The 17555-nt window shown below is 37.9% G+C and overlaps 1 protein-coding gene across 1 annotated transcript in view; it reads right to left on the minus strand.

Moving 5' to 3' along the window:
- ppil2 (peptidylprolyl isomerase (cyclophilin)-like 2) overlaps window positions 1–17555 on the minus strand; it is a 162562-nt gene that overhangs the window by 74834 nt on the left and 70173 nt on the right. Inside the window, exons 11-14 of the mRNA XM_055655154.1 lie at window positions 16489–16564; window positions 13230–13336; window positions 7971–8060; window positions 4891–4924 (exon numbers count right to left, since the gene is read on the minus strand). Of these exons, the coding sequence (XP_055511129.1) occupies window positions 4891–4924; window positions 7971–8060; window positions 13230–13336; window positions 16489–16564 (307 nt within the window). The remainder of the gene's footprint in view (window positions 1–4890; window positions 4925–7970; window positions 8061–13229; window positions 13337–16488; window positions 16565–17555) is intronic.

Below are 17555 nucleotides of genomic sequence, written 5' to 3' on the forward strand. Positions count from 1 at the left end.
GGATAGGAGGATATCTTTAGAAACATAAAATTCTTAAAGAATTGGACAGGCGAGATGCAGGAAAAGTGTTCCCGATGTTGGGGGGAGTTCAGAACCAGTGATCACAGTTTAAGAATAAGAGGTAGGCCATTTAGGACTGAGATGATGAAAAACTTATTCTGCCAGAGAGTTGTGAATCTATGGAATTTTCTGCTACGGAAAGCAGTGGAGGCCAATTCACTGGATGTTTTCAAGAGAGAGTTAGATTTAGCTCTTATGGCTAAAGCAGGGGTCGGCAACCTATGGCCCACGGGCCGGATTCGGCCCGTAACCCGAAATCATCCGGCCCGCAGGTGTGTTTTTTTTTCCAATTCGTTTTTGCGACCTGGGAATTGCAGCCAGTCCCGGGGACACGAACTGATCTGGGGACTGCAGCTTGTCCTGGTGCACGCAGGAGACCTGGGCGCTACAGCCAGTCCCAGGGACGTGAGCTGATCTGGGAAATGCAGCTCGTCCTGGGGCATGCAGGCAACCTGGGAGCTACAGCCAGTCCCAGGTCAGGCGAGCCGACCTGCGAACTGCAGCCAGTCCCGGGGCACACGAGGGACCTGGAAACAGCAGAAAACGAGTTGAAAAACATGTGAAAACTAATGCGAAAAACAACACCAAGTGTCACACTATAGCGATAGATGTGCCTTGCACATCCGTTCACAGACATGGGTCCTGGCCCCTATGCAGAACAAGGTTGTCGACTCCTGGGCTAAAGGAATCAAGGGATATGGGGAACAAGCAGGAACGGGGTACTGTTTTGGATGATCAGCCATGATCATATTGAATGGCGGTGCTAGCTCGAAGGGCTGAGTTTCTATGCTTCTAAGCCAGTATCTGTCCAGGTACAAACAGTGTAATCGGCTCATAAACATTGTTAATGGCAAGTATTGGTGATGACAGCTGAGGAAACGTTGAAATATGATTAGTATGTAACTCTGATTTTGTAAACAATTATTGAGGACTATAACAAGGATAGATAAAGTTAATGAGGTGTTATGTATTTTATTCTTGGGTAACACAATGAAACAAAGATGAGCAGGGTCAATGAAGTGAGCCTTCAATTTATACCCCATTAGGACTAGAATGAGGAAGGCTGAAAGTTGAAAGCTAAAACTTGGGTTTTGCAGAGGACAATATACGCGTGCATAATTGGTTAAGGAAATGGAAAGATTGGAGATATGTGGAGAGGTCATCAATGCGAAATTATGGGGAAGAAGTAGATGCAGCTAGAACAATTTGTTTTCTGGGGAATGGGATATGAAGAATTGTGATTTTTCGGAACAAAAAAAACTATCAGCAGAAAGTGATTTTTTTTGGAAAAGAATGTAAGATAAGAATGATAAAGTCTTCCGTTCACGTTTCCTTGCAATATTTTCTTAGAACAATAATGAATTGCTTTTGAGTGTATTTGCAGCTTTTGACATCAATCACAAATGAATAGTTAATCTGGTAGGAATGTGTGTAAGGGATTCTTTGTAGCTTTGCATTGTTCTGTCTCAAATATTTCAACGAGATTCTTTAAATTTCATTGGAATTACAAGAACATGCAGGCAGAGGACTTCAGTCATTCATTTTATCCAAAGATTCAATGTAGATCCAGGTTGGTCAAAAAATATCCTTTAATTGCTCAAGAGCAAAGATTATCATAATATCCTCATTCTGTACTGGATTTAAAGATACAAGGAATTAACAGCAATAATTTTGCATGTTTAGGCAATCAAGATTTTATATTTCAATAACCATTCTCCTAGATTACAAACAAAATAAATCTATTTCTATTCACTGAGTAAAACAGAAATATGCAATTCTTTGCAAATTAGTTCTTAGAATAAATTATTTCCCCAAAAGTCCACCCCTGATAGTTTTTGAAATACGTTAATGCTAACCATGGATGTCACTAATTTCCTGCGGTAGTTTTAACATGTTGCCTCCAAGAACAAGTTGAATCAAACACAGGGTTGACTGTGTGGTACAGAAACACGTAAATCCCTCCATCGCAGATGTAGCTTGAGCTTTGCACAAGGCAAACTCAAGCAGGGTCAAGGGTAGATTAATTAACAGATGGAAAACTGGCTCACAACCTTCAGAAGTAACAGCTGTTGTAAGAGCCTCAACATTTCCTTCAACCGTTTCATGATAATTAGACAGATTGCATCCAGTGTAGAAAATTATACAGAAGAGCAAATGCCAATTTTTCTGTAACAGTTGTAGATTCACACTATCCAAAGAGCTGGTCTGACATCTTGCATTATGCAGGAATGCCAACCCTTGGGAATATTGCTGGGGATAGCAGCATCGTGATTAAGTTACGGGACCAGCAGCCAAAGCTCTGGACCACTGAGCTACAGAATACGTTTGAATTCCCCATGGTAACTGGGAAATGAATCTGCAATTAAAGTTGCTCTCAGTAACCATGAACTATTGGATTGCTGCAAAGTTTCATCTGGTTCACTAATTGACTTCCACGGAAGTAAATTTGTTGTCCTTCTAGTTTCCCCTATATATGTCTCCAAATCTACCAATGACATTGCCTCTTAACAGCCACTGTTCAGAGATGGATAATAAATAGATGGCTACATTGCCAGCAACGTCCCCATCCCCCGGATAAATGATTAAAACTGGCATAAGGGGTAACCTGCTCACAACTAGCTACCCCAATCAGCTGATATTAATAAAATATGAAGACAAAATAAACTATAAATGCTGTAATCCAGAACAAAAATATAACTCTGGAAAAACTCAGTGGGTTAAACAGTATCTTTGGAGGCAAACGGTGCCAGTCAACATTTCATGTTGATGTCCTTGCATCAGGGAACAGGAACAATTTGCATTATAGAGCAGTAGGTTGGGCATGGGGTAGAAGCAAATAGGTGATAGGTGGGGAGTGGATGATGGGCAGACGGAACCATGTGAAGGAGGGGATGGGAAGGTGAAAACTAGGTAGACAGGCGAGTGTGTATGGATGGTGAGCACTGGTGGTGTGGGGTTAACTGAAATTGGGAAATTCAATATTCATACTATTGAGTTGTACGTTACCAAGTGGAATATGAGATATTTCCTTTTCCAATTTGGCATCTGTGTATCAAAGGGGAAAGATGAGGACACAGAGGTCACCTCACCCCTGGAATATACCTGTTTACTTCATATATGGACTGTCATGAGGTTTTGCGTCAAATGGCACTAGCAAAGTTCAAAATGACTGCAGCTGTATGACTGTCAAAATAATCACAGGAATCTGAATGCAAGTTTTTCATATAATTTTGCTCTTGGGATCTTCTAATTCATTTGGGCTAAAGGAGAAAAAATATAAGTTTTAAAGTGAGTTCCAAAAACGAATGCAGATATATACCTGCCTCTCAAATTGCACCGGTCATAGCACAAGTCTATATTTCACCAATTGCTGAAACCACATGCAGGAGTGAGGAAACTTCATCTATATTGATGCTGAAGCGGTGAACAGCATGTTCCCCTGACTGGATATCTGTATGTTTTTCCTGTGGGAAGAGTGGCTGGCAGAACAATTCATTCAAATCAATGCAAATGAGTAGGAATTGAGAATCCTTACAAGACGTAGAAATATTCTGATGTCTGTTGCAATGTAAATTTTACCACAAGGATTGGATAAAGAAAGAATTTGTGAAATTGTCAGTATGTTTGAAGGTGTGCTATATATTCATTGTGGAAAGAACACTTTGCATAAAGGGAAACAGAAGGTACAACAAAAAGGTAGCACATAAAAGGAAATACTTCTTTGTGGCTAATATCCAGCAAAGCAACAGGTGCTTGGATTATAAGTAGTTCCTACAGTAATGTCTAGACAAATCCAATAATAGCCAGCCAGTTAATGAATAGTGCCTGCCTGGTTAGCAACTAGAATAACTTTCAAATGCTTCTTGTCACAAGTCATGATTTGCAGAATAAACTGATTTGCTTTCAACTTGTTCTTTCCCAACGGCAGGAGCTGCAAGGGATGACCAGCTCAAAGACTTATTTATTTCACTTGGTTCAGTACCTTCAAATGGGAGTACAAGAAGCATGAGTGGGCCAAATCGTTTTGATTGTGCGCTGTAATTCAATACGATCATGGTTGATCTGAACTTGGCCGCAACTCTATTTTCAAGCCAATTCCCCATTATCATGACTCCCAAGTTACTACCGTGCAATGTGGTTAAACTCTGACGTGATTGTAAGGGATACAATCAATAGCAACTATTAATTGTCTACACAGACCTTTCTGTCCTCGGTCTCCTCCATTGTCAGAGTGAAGTTAAATGGAAATTGGAGGAACTGCATCTCATATTTCACTTGGGCAGCTTACAGGTCAGTGGTATGAGTATTGATTTCTGTCACTTCAGGTAGCCCCAGCATTCCCTCTCTCTCTATCCCTCCCCCACCCAAGTCGCACTAGCTTCTCATTTTCTTTATCATTGTTACATTTTTGCATATCTTTCATTCATTGTTCATTATCTCTTCACATCACCGTTTATATCTCTCATTTCCCTTATCCCTAGCTATACTAAAGAAGGGTCTCAACCCGAAACGTCACCCATTCCTTCTTTACAGGGATGCTGCCTGTCCCACTGAGTTACTCCAGCTTTTTGTGACTATCTTCGGTTTAAACCAGCATCTGCAGTTCCTTTTTACACAGCAACTATTCATTGTTCATTTCATGGAGCTCCAGCAATAATCAGACTACATGAATGCTGAGATTATCAATGGGCTTTCAATCTGTGACAAGAGACTACTTCCATGCAGGAGAAATGTCAAGGAACTCCCTGGCTTCCCCTCCCTCCCACATAATTTACTTGTTGCCCTTATTTACAGCCGTAAACTCCAATTCAAAAGTGGACCAAATCTTACCAGTGCCGGTACCAGTTGGATCACCTCCTTGAATCTGGGGAAAGAAAGACATCTCTTTAATACCAGAAACAACTTTATATTCAATGATGCACTCACATGTACAATCAATAATTTTAGATTAATTACTATATTATATATTGTATACTAATGGGGGAAATACTGGGATCATTTTGCATGCACACCGTAAATATTCTGCAGTGCCAAAAATAAAAACATTGACTTACGAGATTTGAAAGCAGAGACAATAAAAGTAAGGTCTTATTGACCAGCCTGAGGATGGATGGATGGAGTTTTCAAAACAGGAGCAAAGGACAGAGGATGGCCAGTAGCAATTAAACTGGATGCAAGTAGCCACTCAATGCGATGGGAACTTGCGAGAGCTTGCTGAGGGGATAACATGTGATTAAACATCACTGTTGGTGACAAGTAAGATGACAAGGACATCAGAAGTTGAGTATGGAAACCATATCAATTCACTGAGGTATGTGGATGCAGTGGTGCCTGGGAAGGATGAGGTGACTGAGCAGTGGAAGCAAGGACAAGTTCTTTCTAGGATGAGTTCCAATTTCTGTAGATTTGTTTCAGTGCAAACAGATAATGCAGCAATACAGCTGCAATTTCAGATTGCTGGCTCAAGGAAAACAGCTGACGGTTTTCATAAAGAAGCTATTTATGTGAAATCATACAATTTAACAGCAAAGACGATGGTCTTTCACTTTCACACTTCAGTGCTTGCATTCTGATGAAGGCATTTTAATCCTGTGCATTTCTCTGATATCCGTTCTATTTTCCAGAATAATTTAAGCCATTTTCTACCGAGTTAACCATTTCCCTACTTTTGCGATAGCTGGAAATCTATTTATTTATTTATTTAATTCTTTATTTCGAACAGAATAAAAGAATAAAAAGCAAGTGTGAAACAGCATACTAAAAACAAAACAAGAATATTTATAAAGTGTAATAAACAATATCTATAAATAAATGAAATCGTATGTGTCCGAAAAGGAGCACGAAGAAGCCAAAGCTTATTCATTCCCACCCCTTATTCAACTACTTATAATTATCTTATACAAATATAGCAGCTATATGTACACCATATGTACACCAGCAGTTATATGTACACCAAATTATTTACATTTATACACTAATCAAATATTTACAAAGCCATACAAAAAAGAGAGAAAAAAATAAAAAAGAAAAGAAAAAACCCTCATACAGTATCTTGGTCATATATACAACTCATCACCCTATAATCACCCTTCCCAATACAATCAGTATAACAAATATCCCACTCACAATCACCTATCCTCATCCCAATATCCTTTTAAGAAAGTGTTTTTGTACATCTTTTTAAACTGAATTATGTTTGTGCTAAGTTTTATCTCCTGTTCCAGACCATTCCACAAATTCACACCACAGATTGCTATGCACATACTTTTAAGAGTTGTTCTGACATTGAGTTTTTTTTAAATTATGTTCCCCTCTCAAATTATACCCAAAATTATAATGTCCCAATAAGTCCATAAAACAATGTATAAAGTTATGTGTGTGAAAATAAGACTTGTATTGAAAGACATGTCCAGGGCAGTAGTCATAATAAACAGAAGATCTATCTGGGGCAATATATTGAGAATAATGCCGTACATTACAATTGATCAATTTGGATGTGGGGAGCTATATGTACATTTAGATTTCAATATGTACACCAGCAGTTATATGTACACCAAATTATTTACATTTATACACTAATCAAATATTTACAAAGCCATACAAAAAAGAGAGAAAAAAATAAAAAAGAAAAGAAAAAACCCTCATACATACAGTATCTTGGTCATATATACAACTCATCACCCTATAATCACCCTTCCCAATACAATCAGTATAACAAATATCCCACTCACAATCACCTATCCTCATCCCAATATCCTTTTAAGAAAGTGTTTTTGTACATCTTTTTAAACTGAATTATGTTTGTGCTAAGTTTTATCTCCTGTTCCAGACCATTCCACAAATTCACACCACAGATTGCTATGCACATACTTTTAAGAGTTGTTCTGACATTGAGTTTTTTTTAATTATGTTCCCCTCTCAAATTATACCCAAAATGAAGCTATAATGTCCCAATAAGTCCATAAAACAATGTAGAGAATATTTAAGTAACAATTGGGATGTGTGTGAAAATAAGACAGATGGGTGTGGGAATGGAAAAGTGAAAGACATGTCCAGGGCAGTAGTCATAATAAACAGAAGATCTATCTGGGGCAGGAGTAGGGGTCTCTATTGAGAATAATGCCGTACATTACAATTGATCATGATTTGGATGTGGGAATTTGTAGAGCATGCAAATGTGAAGTAAACAATTTTATGGAACGGTTGCAAGGATGCACGTGAACCAAAAAGGTTCACATGAGCTGGGAATTTAGATCAAATAAATAGGACAAAGCAATTTATTTAAATTAGTGGAAGAGCCTGATATCCTTAGATTTTGTTAAATAAGGATTGTGCGATGGACCTGGCTTCAAGGAAATACAGGTTCAATTATTGTACCAGAAGAGTTGCTAGAATTCATCAATAACCAAATGAATGAAGCTTCAAAACAGTATGATAAAGCTTTTCAAAAGCTTAAGTCTTTCCAAAAGCACGTTTGTCGTGCGTTACCAATTTCAGTGCTAATGATCCTATGATTAACTGAGAAAGATTGTCAAATTGCAAGCAGTTTTATATCATGGAATTGTGTTCACTCAATTAAGGAATTAAGGCTAGACAGCACTAAATATCCAGAACAAGGAACATACCCTTGGGATAAGGAACACTTAGTCAAGAGGAATTTGGTCACCCAGAGAAAGATTAGATTTTGTACTACAAAGGATCGCAGATGCTTAGCTTTTGGATACGTTGAGATAAATACATTTTTGACACTCTGCCAGGTTGTAAAAGATGATCTGTCCTTTTCTCTTACTGACATCAGCAAATTCAACAAAATTAATCTTGTATCTTGAATACCGATTTTGAATTGGTGCAAATCTGTGAGTACTATTGTGCAAATCATATTTCAAAACTATTAAGCAATAAAAACTCACCATGAAGTTCCGGATAGATCTGTGAAATTTTGTTCCATTGTAATATCCCTTTTTGCACAATTTGATGAAATTCTCACATGCCTTGGGAGTCTATGAAAGTTAAACAGAAAAAAGATACACTATGTTTTCTTGTGTTCATTGTATCTGTATCATGCAGCTGCACAATTTTATTTGTATTAGTGGTATGTTGGACAGGTGAAAGTTTGAATAAATCTGGAGTATAATTGTACAAACATTTTGGCAATGCATCATGGAGCAAGAGATGACATGGAGAAATATTTTTCTGTTACGAAGTAATCTAGCTTTCTACAAGACCCAATACAAGATCAGACCTTGCAGAGAACCTATGGTCAACTGTGCGGCATTGATCCCAGTCCGCTTTTTGCTACTGAGACCCAGACTTCCTATAGCAGGCACCATAAAGCATTGTAAAAATACCAATGTTATCTCTACAAAATCCTCCAAATTCAGTGAACAAGCATTGACTTCTTCCAGGCCAACATCTAAAAAATAGTTTTTATTAAATTCAGGAATAAAAATTTATCATGCCATTGATAGCTATTGAGGAATAAAAAATTGTCATGAGCTATTAATAGCTATTTAAATACTAATGCAAGATGCTGAAGTATCTATATTCTTGAGAAGTTGGGAATAAATAAATAGCCCTAATTTGTTTAGCTTTCTCGTCTTTTTTCCCCAGTGGAAGTTCAGTTGATGTGAATGCTTTGGCTGCATTTCTACACACTAATTAAAAGGAGTACCAACAATGTGTGGTAATTATTGAAGTAATGAGTCATCAAAAATGTTGAAAATTCATTCTAATTCAGATTCCCTGTGATTTTAGTCACTTTGACTTAAGAGGAATGGAAATCGTACATCAGCAATGGAATATTATTCTTCACTTTGCCAGGTGTTTTAACATGTTGAACTTTTTTAATCCACTATGTGCCTGACTGAATATCTTTCAGTAACACAAAACAGAAAGAAGCATGCTTTGGCACAGATGGGAAGAGATTGTTGCTGTGAGTTAGTCAGCATGCAATATTATTTGCACATGTAAGTCAATGCTTTGGAAAATTCCACTTAAATAAAAGCAGAGCCAAGAAACAAAGCAGTTACTAATATGGAAAAATATAAAAGCTGTTACGAGAATTATATGAAAAACAGGTAGTCCTAACAGAATTATTGCTATTCAGAGATATTACATCTTTAATCTATTACCAGGCAATCATGCTCGAGTATGATTGCTTCACTGATTTATTTTTATCTGTGTAATTTTCAGAAAAAACTATGTTTCATATAATATGATTATTGGTTAATAATGGAGATTACACTTTTCATTGTCAATTCACCATTGGATTACATTTCAGAAAATTAAAAAAAAAGATTTTATACATGACTTCAAGGTTTCAAAGCTACTAAAGACCATTTAAAAGTGATTTTTGCCATCATCAAACAATTATATGGAATAGCTAGCAGCCATTTGGTTCAGCATATCTTTTTGATAAATCTAATTAGTCCTACAGTCATTCTTTTTCTCCATAACTTCATTTTCTTAATTTAAGTATTTATCCAAATCTAGTGGTTTCATAGCTACCATTTCAGCAGCCAGTTTATTTTCCTAATTGTAGATTTTATTCAGAGCATTTGAGTATTCCTGCAAATACAATGGTGAGATTTAAACTGAAGCCTCTGGGTTTACAATCCAGAATTCTGGATGCTGCACTCTAAAGGTAATTGCACTCTGTAGTGGCAATCCAGGATAAATCTCTAAATAAAAAATAATCTTTTAACTCGGGGAGCAAGTACTGTAGCTAACACTGATATTTCTCAGAACAGGAAGTCAAGGCAGTGAAATATAATGCATCCCAGTCAATATTTCTAATTTGTTTATGCTTCTTTTCGCCATCTGTTTCAATGTCTGTGGATGCTGTTTGGATTAAAGAAAGTAATTACAAAGGGATATCCATTGAGCAAAATAGCATTAAATAAAGGAACTATGAGAACATCTGCTTTGATCCAAAAAATCCAATCCTTTTCTTAATACCATGAGACCAGAAGCTAAACAGTGAAGTGATTTTAAGTCATTCTTTAGGGGACGGGGATTCCCCTCTTCGACTATAGATGAGGCTTTCACCAGGCCTTCCACCCTACCAGCCGTCACATACAACACATAATCCTCCGACAATTTTGCATTCCCAACGGGATCCCACCACTGGCCACAACTTCCCATCTCCTCCCGTCGGCTTTCCGCAGAGACCACTTCCTCCGTAACTCCCTGGTCAATTCGTCCCTTCCCACCCAAACCACCCCTTCCCCCTGGTACTTTTCCTTGCTACACTTGTCGCTTTACCTCCCCCCTCGACACCATCCAAGGATCCAAGCAGTCTTTCCAGGTGAGTCAGAGGTTCACCTGCACCTCCTCCAACCTCATCTACTGCATCCGCTGTTCCAGGTGTCAACTGCTCTACATCGGTGAGACCAAGCGCAGGCTTGGCAATCACTTTGCCCAACACCTCTGCTCAGTTCGCATTAACCAACCTGATCTCCTGGTGGCTCAGTACTTCAACTGCCCCTCTCATTCCGCATCCGACCTTTCTGTCCTGGGCCTCCTCCATGGCCACAGTGAGTCCCACCGTAAATTGGAGGAGCAGCACCTCATATTTCGCTTGGGTAATTTACACCCAGGCGGTAAGAACATCGACTTCTCCAATTTCAGGTTGTCCTTGCTTTCTCCCTCCTTCCCCTCCCCTCCCCACCTCCCACAGCCTACTGTTTCTGCCTCTTCCTTTCCCGCCCGCCCCCCCCCCCCCCCCCCCCCCCTTCAGTCTGAAGAAGTGTCTTGACCCGAAACGTCGCCTATTCCTTTGCTCCATAGATGCTGCCTCATCCGCTGAGTTTCTCCAGCATTTTTGTCCACCTTTGATTTTTCCAGCATCTGCAGTTCTTTCTTAAACAATGATTTGGTACTTACTGTGATCAAAGCACTGAAATAAGTGTACATGTATAAAATGTATTAAAACATGTTAACGTGAATGTTGGAAGGAAGAAACAGAGGAGCTTATGCTCGGGTCGAACAGTGCTTTACTTGGCCTCTACCTGGTGATTTTTTTGATTAGTTTTGCATACTGCACCTCCGAATTGCTGAATCTCCCTTGTGTAACATATTACACTCCCATATCCCAAAGACATATGGAGTCAAGGGCTGAAGGGCAGGTTTCCATATTATACCTCCAAAATAAACTAAACATCATCCTTGGATGTAGAGCACAGATGCACAATAATGATATTGGGCTTGAAAGGTTGAATTAAGAAATATTACAAAAAATCTGCTTGCGTTCCCTCAAGTTTAGAAGTTTGAGGGGTAATCTAATTTCAAGGTTCCAATTGTTCCTGGTTGGTGCAAAACTATGCTCAATGAGACAAGACAGAACAGCTCACAGTAGCAATAATGTGCTTCCTTTTACAGAATGTTTGGAATGCACCACCCTCCAATTTCTGTGAATGCGTCAAGGAAAGGGTGGAACTCAGTAACATTTTCCTCTTCTGTGAATGAAGGTCTAATGTTAATAGCCGAATTGAAAATGAATTAAAACAACAGTATAATTGGTCTCCTGTGGATCAGCTTCATAATCCTGCCAGTTTTTAGAATTTATGGGTCTGAATGGCTTCCCTAATTCTACAGGGTGGAGGTGAAGCTCTGTCACAACAGTAGATAGCAAAAACTCCCATGATCAAATCAATATTTGTTCACGAGGCTCATTAAATGTGAACCATCAAAACTCAAACCTTAATAAGATATCTCGGTGACATAAATAATGCTGTGGAACAATGAAGACAGCTGCAGTTGCAGGCTGAAGGAAAATCTGTTAAATCCCATTTTTACAGACTTAAAAGCATGATGAGGTTCATTAAGGAAGCCGAGCTGACAAAAACGTCTTCTGAAAGATTCATGAAGCATGATACAAGCCTTCAAAAGAAGGCTCAGAACTGTGTAATTACTAAAAGGTTAATTACCAACTTGAAACTGAACCCATTGATTTGCACATGACCCACTCCCATTGGAGAAAACTTCACCCCTCCCCTCTTACAATTAAACAGCATTACCAGAAACAGGGAAGACCAAGTTGAAATTGTTCATTTATAATAAAATACAGTGCCATAATGGAACACTGCACTGAATAAAAACCAAGAAGTTACATTTATGGTTTGAACAATTCTATTTAAACCTAAAGGAGGGATTTACTTGATTATCATAACACTCAAAGGCTCTCTATAACTTTGAGTGAGCCTCTAGTAGAGAATCTATACTGATATATAAAATACCAAAGATGTGATCAAGATTATTTAACGGACTATCAATGCAGTTTTTTAATGCTTTCCTGTTGGTTCTGTTGGTTGATTCTGTTTTGCCCCAGAATCGTCTCACCAAGGTCATGGGCAGCACACATTCCTACTGCTGATCACACCCTTTTCTCAAAGTAGAATAAGTACTTAAATATATCTGCTCCAGATGCTCCTGAAATAGTATGTGTCACATGGGAAGGTTTAGGAACATGATAAGCAGTTATCCTCTTTAGGCTCAGGTTCACAGTAGAGCAGTCTTGGAACATGCATTAATAATTTGAAGTGCATTCCTTTGGGGATTAGCAACATGACACTAGTTACTAGTTCAGGTGCCATTGTCCGTTCTGGAGAAGCAGATGTCCGATCATTTTAGTTTACACTTTATGTCTTCACTAGCTTAGTGCATCCCCTGGTGGCCAATAAAGTGAACAGCGTTTGAAAAGGGTTTTGGACTTTCTACAAGGCAAAAGGTAAACGGTACAAACTTATATACACACGTGTTTTAAATATGTCTGCAGTAGAAATGTCATGCACAAAGGTCGATGAAGTCCATGAACTTAACTCATGCTGCAAAGGAGTGATTATACATAATGAAATAAACTGAAAACATGTTAGAGATTTCATATATTTCTTGCAATCCCTAGTATTCCTACACCCCCCTGCTCTGATACAAACACACAGATGTGTGACAAAAATTCCCAAGTTAGAGCCATGATCTATATTTGGTGCTGGTGGTGAAGCACAGCTGGAACTTTGTTCTTAAAAATTATTTTCATTTATTCATTGAAATTGGTCCCTGCTGAGAAGACTTGCACCATCTGGCTTTCACAACATTTTGTTGTTTTATTCGTATTAATATATAAAGACAAACATTGCCCAATAATTATTGTGAAAGCTAAATACTGTACTAACCATTTCACAATGCAACTCCAAGTTCAGATCGCCTTTGGTTGTATGGAGTCGGACATATCCTTTCTTTTTGACATAGCGGTAACGAACCTGGTCATCATCAATTGCAGCTGTGAAGGAAAGTCGAGATGAAATTGTAACATTCAATCTGATCAACAATTTAACAAAGAGGAGCTTAATTTATCTTAACAAGATGAAAAGCATATTAAGAATGAAAATTGGGAAACCATATTGATAAAGTTTGGTTATCTGCTAAAAGTATGGTGGCCGGAAACTGGAGATTGTGATGCCCTTCTAATTGAATAACAATATTATGGATTTTCGGGGTGAGGTAGGTGGTTGGAGCTTATAGAAGGTGATAAGGATGTTTAATTTGGGCTTCAATGTTATTTTTTTTATTCTCTCATGGTGGAATTAAATACATTTAGCACAGATTGCTGATCAGATCTTAAGATCTATATATTCTCTTAAAGGAAGGCAACATTCTTTTCAATAAAGGCCTATCAAAGGCAACAGGAAACAAATGCAATGGTATTGGGTGCAATTATGATTTTATATAATTTAATTGTTTCAAAATTGGTTAGATTAATTGCAGAAAACAACATTTTAGTCTGCTGTACTTCAACCAAGATAGCAAAAGCATTGCATGCAGGGAAGGAGCAAGCAATTTTGGACATATAGCCCTATAAAACCTCCTGTCATTGGAGTTATCCTCACATCATGACTTCAAAGTTCAAAGTTCAAAGTAAACTTTATTGTCAATTCAATTATGCAACAGTAGTTACACAGAGGATCGAAATTACGTTTCCCCATACTCCAAATGTGCAATTAATATTAAAAACACAGACAGACAACATACCAATAAAAATAGACAATAGACATACATTATTTAAAATATAAAAATATGCACAGTATGCCAAAATGTGCATTATATCGGTTTACGGATAGTAATTAATTGCTGTGCTTGGTTAACAATCCCAATATTGTTTCATCATGTAACTTCCTGAATGGTTTAAGGTGAACACTTTATGCAATTAGTAGTATTGTGTCACTTATTTAAATTAGTTGTAGAAGAAGGGAAAATCTAATCCGAATGCTTTCTAGATACTTTTGAACCACCATGTCATTCAACTTGTTTTTCAGGGAGCCACCATGTGCCACCATGCAACTGAAAAATAAAAATCCTACATCTAGGTGTCTGTCAATACCACATGACTTTTTAGACGGCTAGTGCCGAATAGTATGTCTTGAGCTTCAATTTTATCCTAACTTGATCGTTGCCAAAGTGACTGAATGATGAAAATGTTATCGTTTGCACAAGAAAATGGTATAGTTTGCATGGAGACAAGCCACACAACTGGGCTGGGTGAGGAGGAACCTGGGGAGGGAATGATGTGGGTAAGGGCAGAGGAAGGAATAATGAGGGACAAAGAGGAGGGATGCAAGGAAAGCAGAAAATATAAATGGGGCAGGAGACAGAAGCAGCAAAAAGGAAAGAATATCTAGTACATTTTGCATAAATTGTTTGCAATCCTCCACGTTTAGAATGGTGGTAATGAAATTAAGCTCTTTAAAATATTCAAAAGGTTCAATATAAATATTACAGAAATTACAACTTTTTGATTGGTGGGAAAATCCAGGCAATAAATGCAGAAAATAAATGCTGTGACATTTGGGACTGAAATCGGAAACCTCTTTCATCTACAAAGGATAACAAAGACTTGCAACATTGCCAACAAAAATATATTGGTCCTGTAACCTAGATAATTGAACATTTCCAGACTGGGACTGATAAGGCTTTGTCATGGGTATCAGGGGAGATGATATAAAGGTAGATAAATGGAAATTAATTCATCACAATTTACCAGTGATTGAATGGTCAACTGTTTTGATGTTGCTCGAATTAGACTATTATCAGAACATAAATCTAAAATATAACCTATTACAAGCAACTATCTGCAACTCAGAGAAATTGCTTTTTCAGATTTTTAGCTTAACATGAGGAATCTGGATTGTGAGAAAACCTATGTGAAAGATTCAAAGATAGCTTTTTGAAGCACAGCCCCAAGTGAGGCTTTCATTCATCATAAGATGAGTGAACTAATGGGCTGGGGCTTCTATGAATTCTGGATATGGGTCCAACTTCAAACAACATCAGTTTTGATTAAACAGATTTATAGCAAGTAGGCAAGGATATGTTGGATGGAACATAATATGTTCAGAAAGATTTTTTTTCCCCAAGACCTATTGTAGTGATGTCTTGTAGTGATGAAAATACACGGGGGAATGTTTCCCCTTTTTTTTCTGTTTATAGGTTTGTGGATTTCAAGACAGTTAGCAAGCCTCAAAACGAAGCACTTATGGGGAATTTGTAGCAGAAAGAAAAATATATCCCACTGCCTTACTGCTCTGCATCTGATTAGTAGTTAAATGATTCCACATTTAACAGTACTTGTAGGAACTTGCTGTAACTGCTCAAAGTGGAGCTCTATTTGTTATCATTGGCTCATGTTCATCCCAGGAGTATAGAAAAATAGATATGGCTTTACTTTTTGTATTTAATGCATGGATGGAAATTAAGCAGAATTATCATGTCTATAATCTTTTCAGTGTATTACACGGCAAAACAATAAAGTCTTGGTTTCAGGTGAGGCTGATTGGAAATAATATACCAAAGCCTGAATTATCTACATGTACAATAAATGAGTAATCTATCACTGTAGACGAGGTCAGCCTTTTGAATGCACCAGAATGCACTGCGTATCCACATTCATTGGCTTATTTCCCAGTAATCTATTCCCTCTCACGTGGTCATCAGCACTATTGATCAACCTTCCAAAAGTAATATCAGCACCAAGCTTAATAAATTACTCTGATTTATGAAGAAAAAAAATTGGTGGTCAAAAGATTGTTGTGTCTCTATTTTTCATCTGTATGCACATAGGCTTCAGTTCTAAATACTTAAACTAAATCATATGTATTTGATATACTGTTCTATCTTGTTGGCTTTATTTACCAACTTTCTTTCTAGAAGTCTCAACCTTTCTTTACAGAGCCAGAAGGCATCTTTTTTTATTAAGTATATTGGCAAACAAAATTTTCAGTCTGGCCGTCTATGAACTGACATGCAAAGGAACACAAATCACAGTGTTGTGCGTGCTAGGTAAATAGCACATGCTGGTTTTAGCTGACAAATGGCAAGACTGTGTTGAGCAGGCTCCAACTGTAACATTCTGTAGCTGAAGTGGCTAATCTAATTTACCTGCTTCATGTGTAGTTTCAGGACTCACTGCTGTGGATGTGAAGGAAGCTGAGACTTTTCCTGTAGAATAATGTGCCTGTGCAAAGAAACAATTCATGAAATATTTATTTTCTTCAATATATAAAAACATAAGTAATAGGAACAGACGTAGGCCAGATGGTTCCTCGTGCTTCCTCTGCCTTTCTAAAAGATCATGGCTAATCCTGTACTTCATGCATTTTCCCACTCGACCGCATATCCCTTTAACATATGCGTGGGTGATCTCATGCTGCTCTCTTGGCTCATTTCCCTTAACATAACACATATCACGCACTTCAATGATAGAAGTCAGTAGCATTGGAGATATTCTTCTTGATCAACACCAGTTTGCAGGAAACCTTGGAACGCAAACCAAATCAATAACTTTGATACCAAACTAATGGAGAACACATTCATCCCAAACAAAGCCAAGCATTCGCATGAAATATGACATTTATTTGATGCACTGTGTATAATTACCAAATTACAAACATGCTTGAGTGTGCATCCCGAAAACCAGATTTCACAGCATATCCAACAGCACTAAATAAGACATCACAAGAATGTTGCCTGGATCAGGGGGTTTCATCTACATGGATAGACTTGGTTTGTTTTCTCAGGAACATTGGCGGATAAGGGAAGAACTCATGTAAGTATATACAACTATGAGAAGCATGGAAAGAATAGACAATCAGAATCTTTTCCCCCAGGGTGGAAATGTGCAACACTAGAGGGCATAACTATAAGGTGAAAGGGGGAAAGTTTAATGGAGATATTTGGGGCATTTTATTTTACACAGAGTGTAGTGGGGGCCTTGAAATCATTGCCTGGAGTGGTGGTGAAAGCAGATACAATAGTGGCATATAAGAGCTTTTAGATATGCACATGGAAGTGCAGAGAATGGTGGCTAATGAAGGTTAATAGGCAGATGAGCTCAGTTTAACTTGGCATTAGGTTCAGCACAAACATTGTGTTCGAAGGGCCCATTCCTGTACTGTACTATTATTCTATGTTCTAAATTTTAAGACATAAGATATACAGCATGCAAA

Source organism: Leucoraja erinacea, chromosome 25, assembly GCF_028641065.1.
Source record: "Leucoraja erinacea ecotype New England chromosome 25, Leri_hhj_1, whole genome shotgun sequence".
NCBI lineage: Eukaryota > Metazoa > Chordata > Chondrichthyes > Rajiformes > Rajidae > Leucoraja > Leucoraja erinaceus.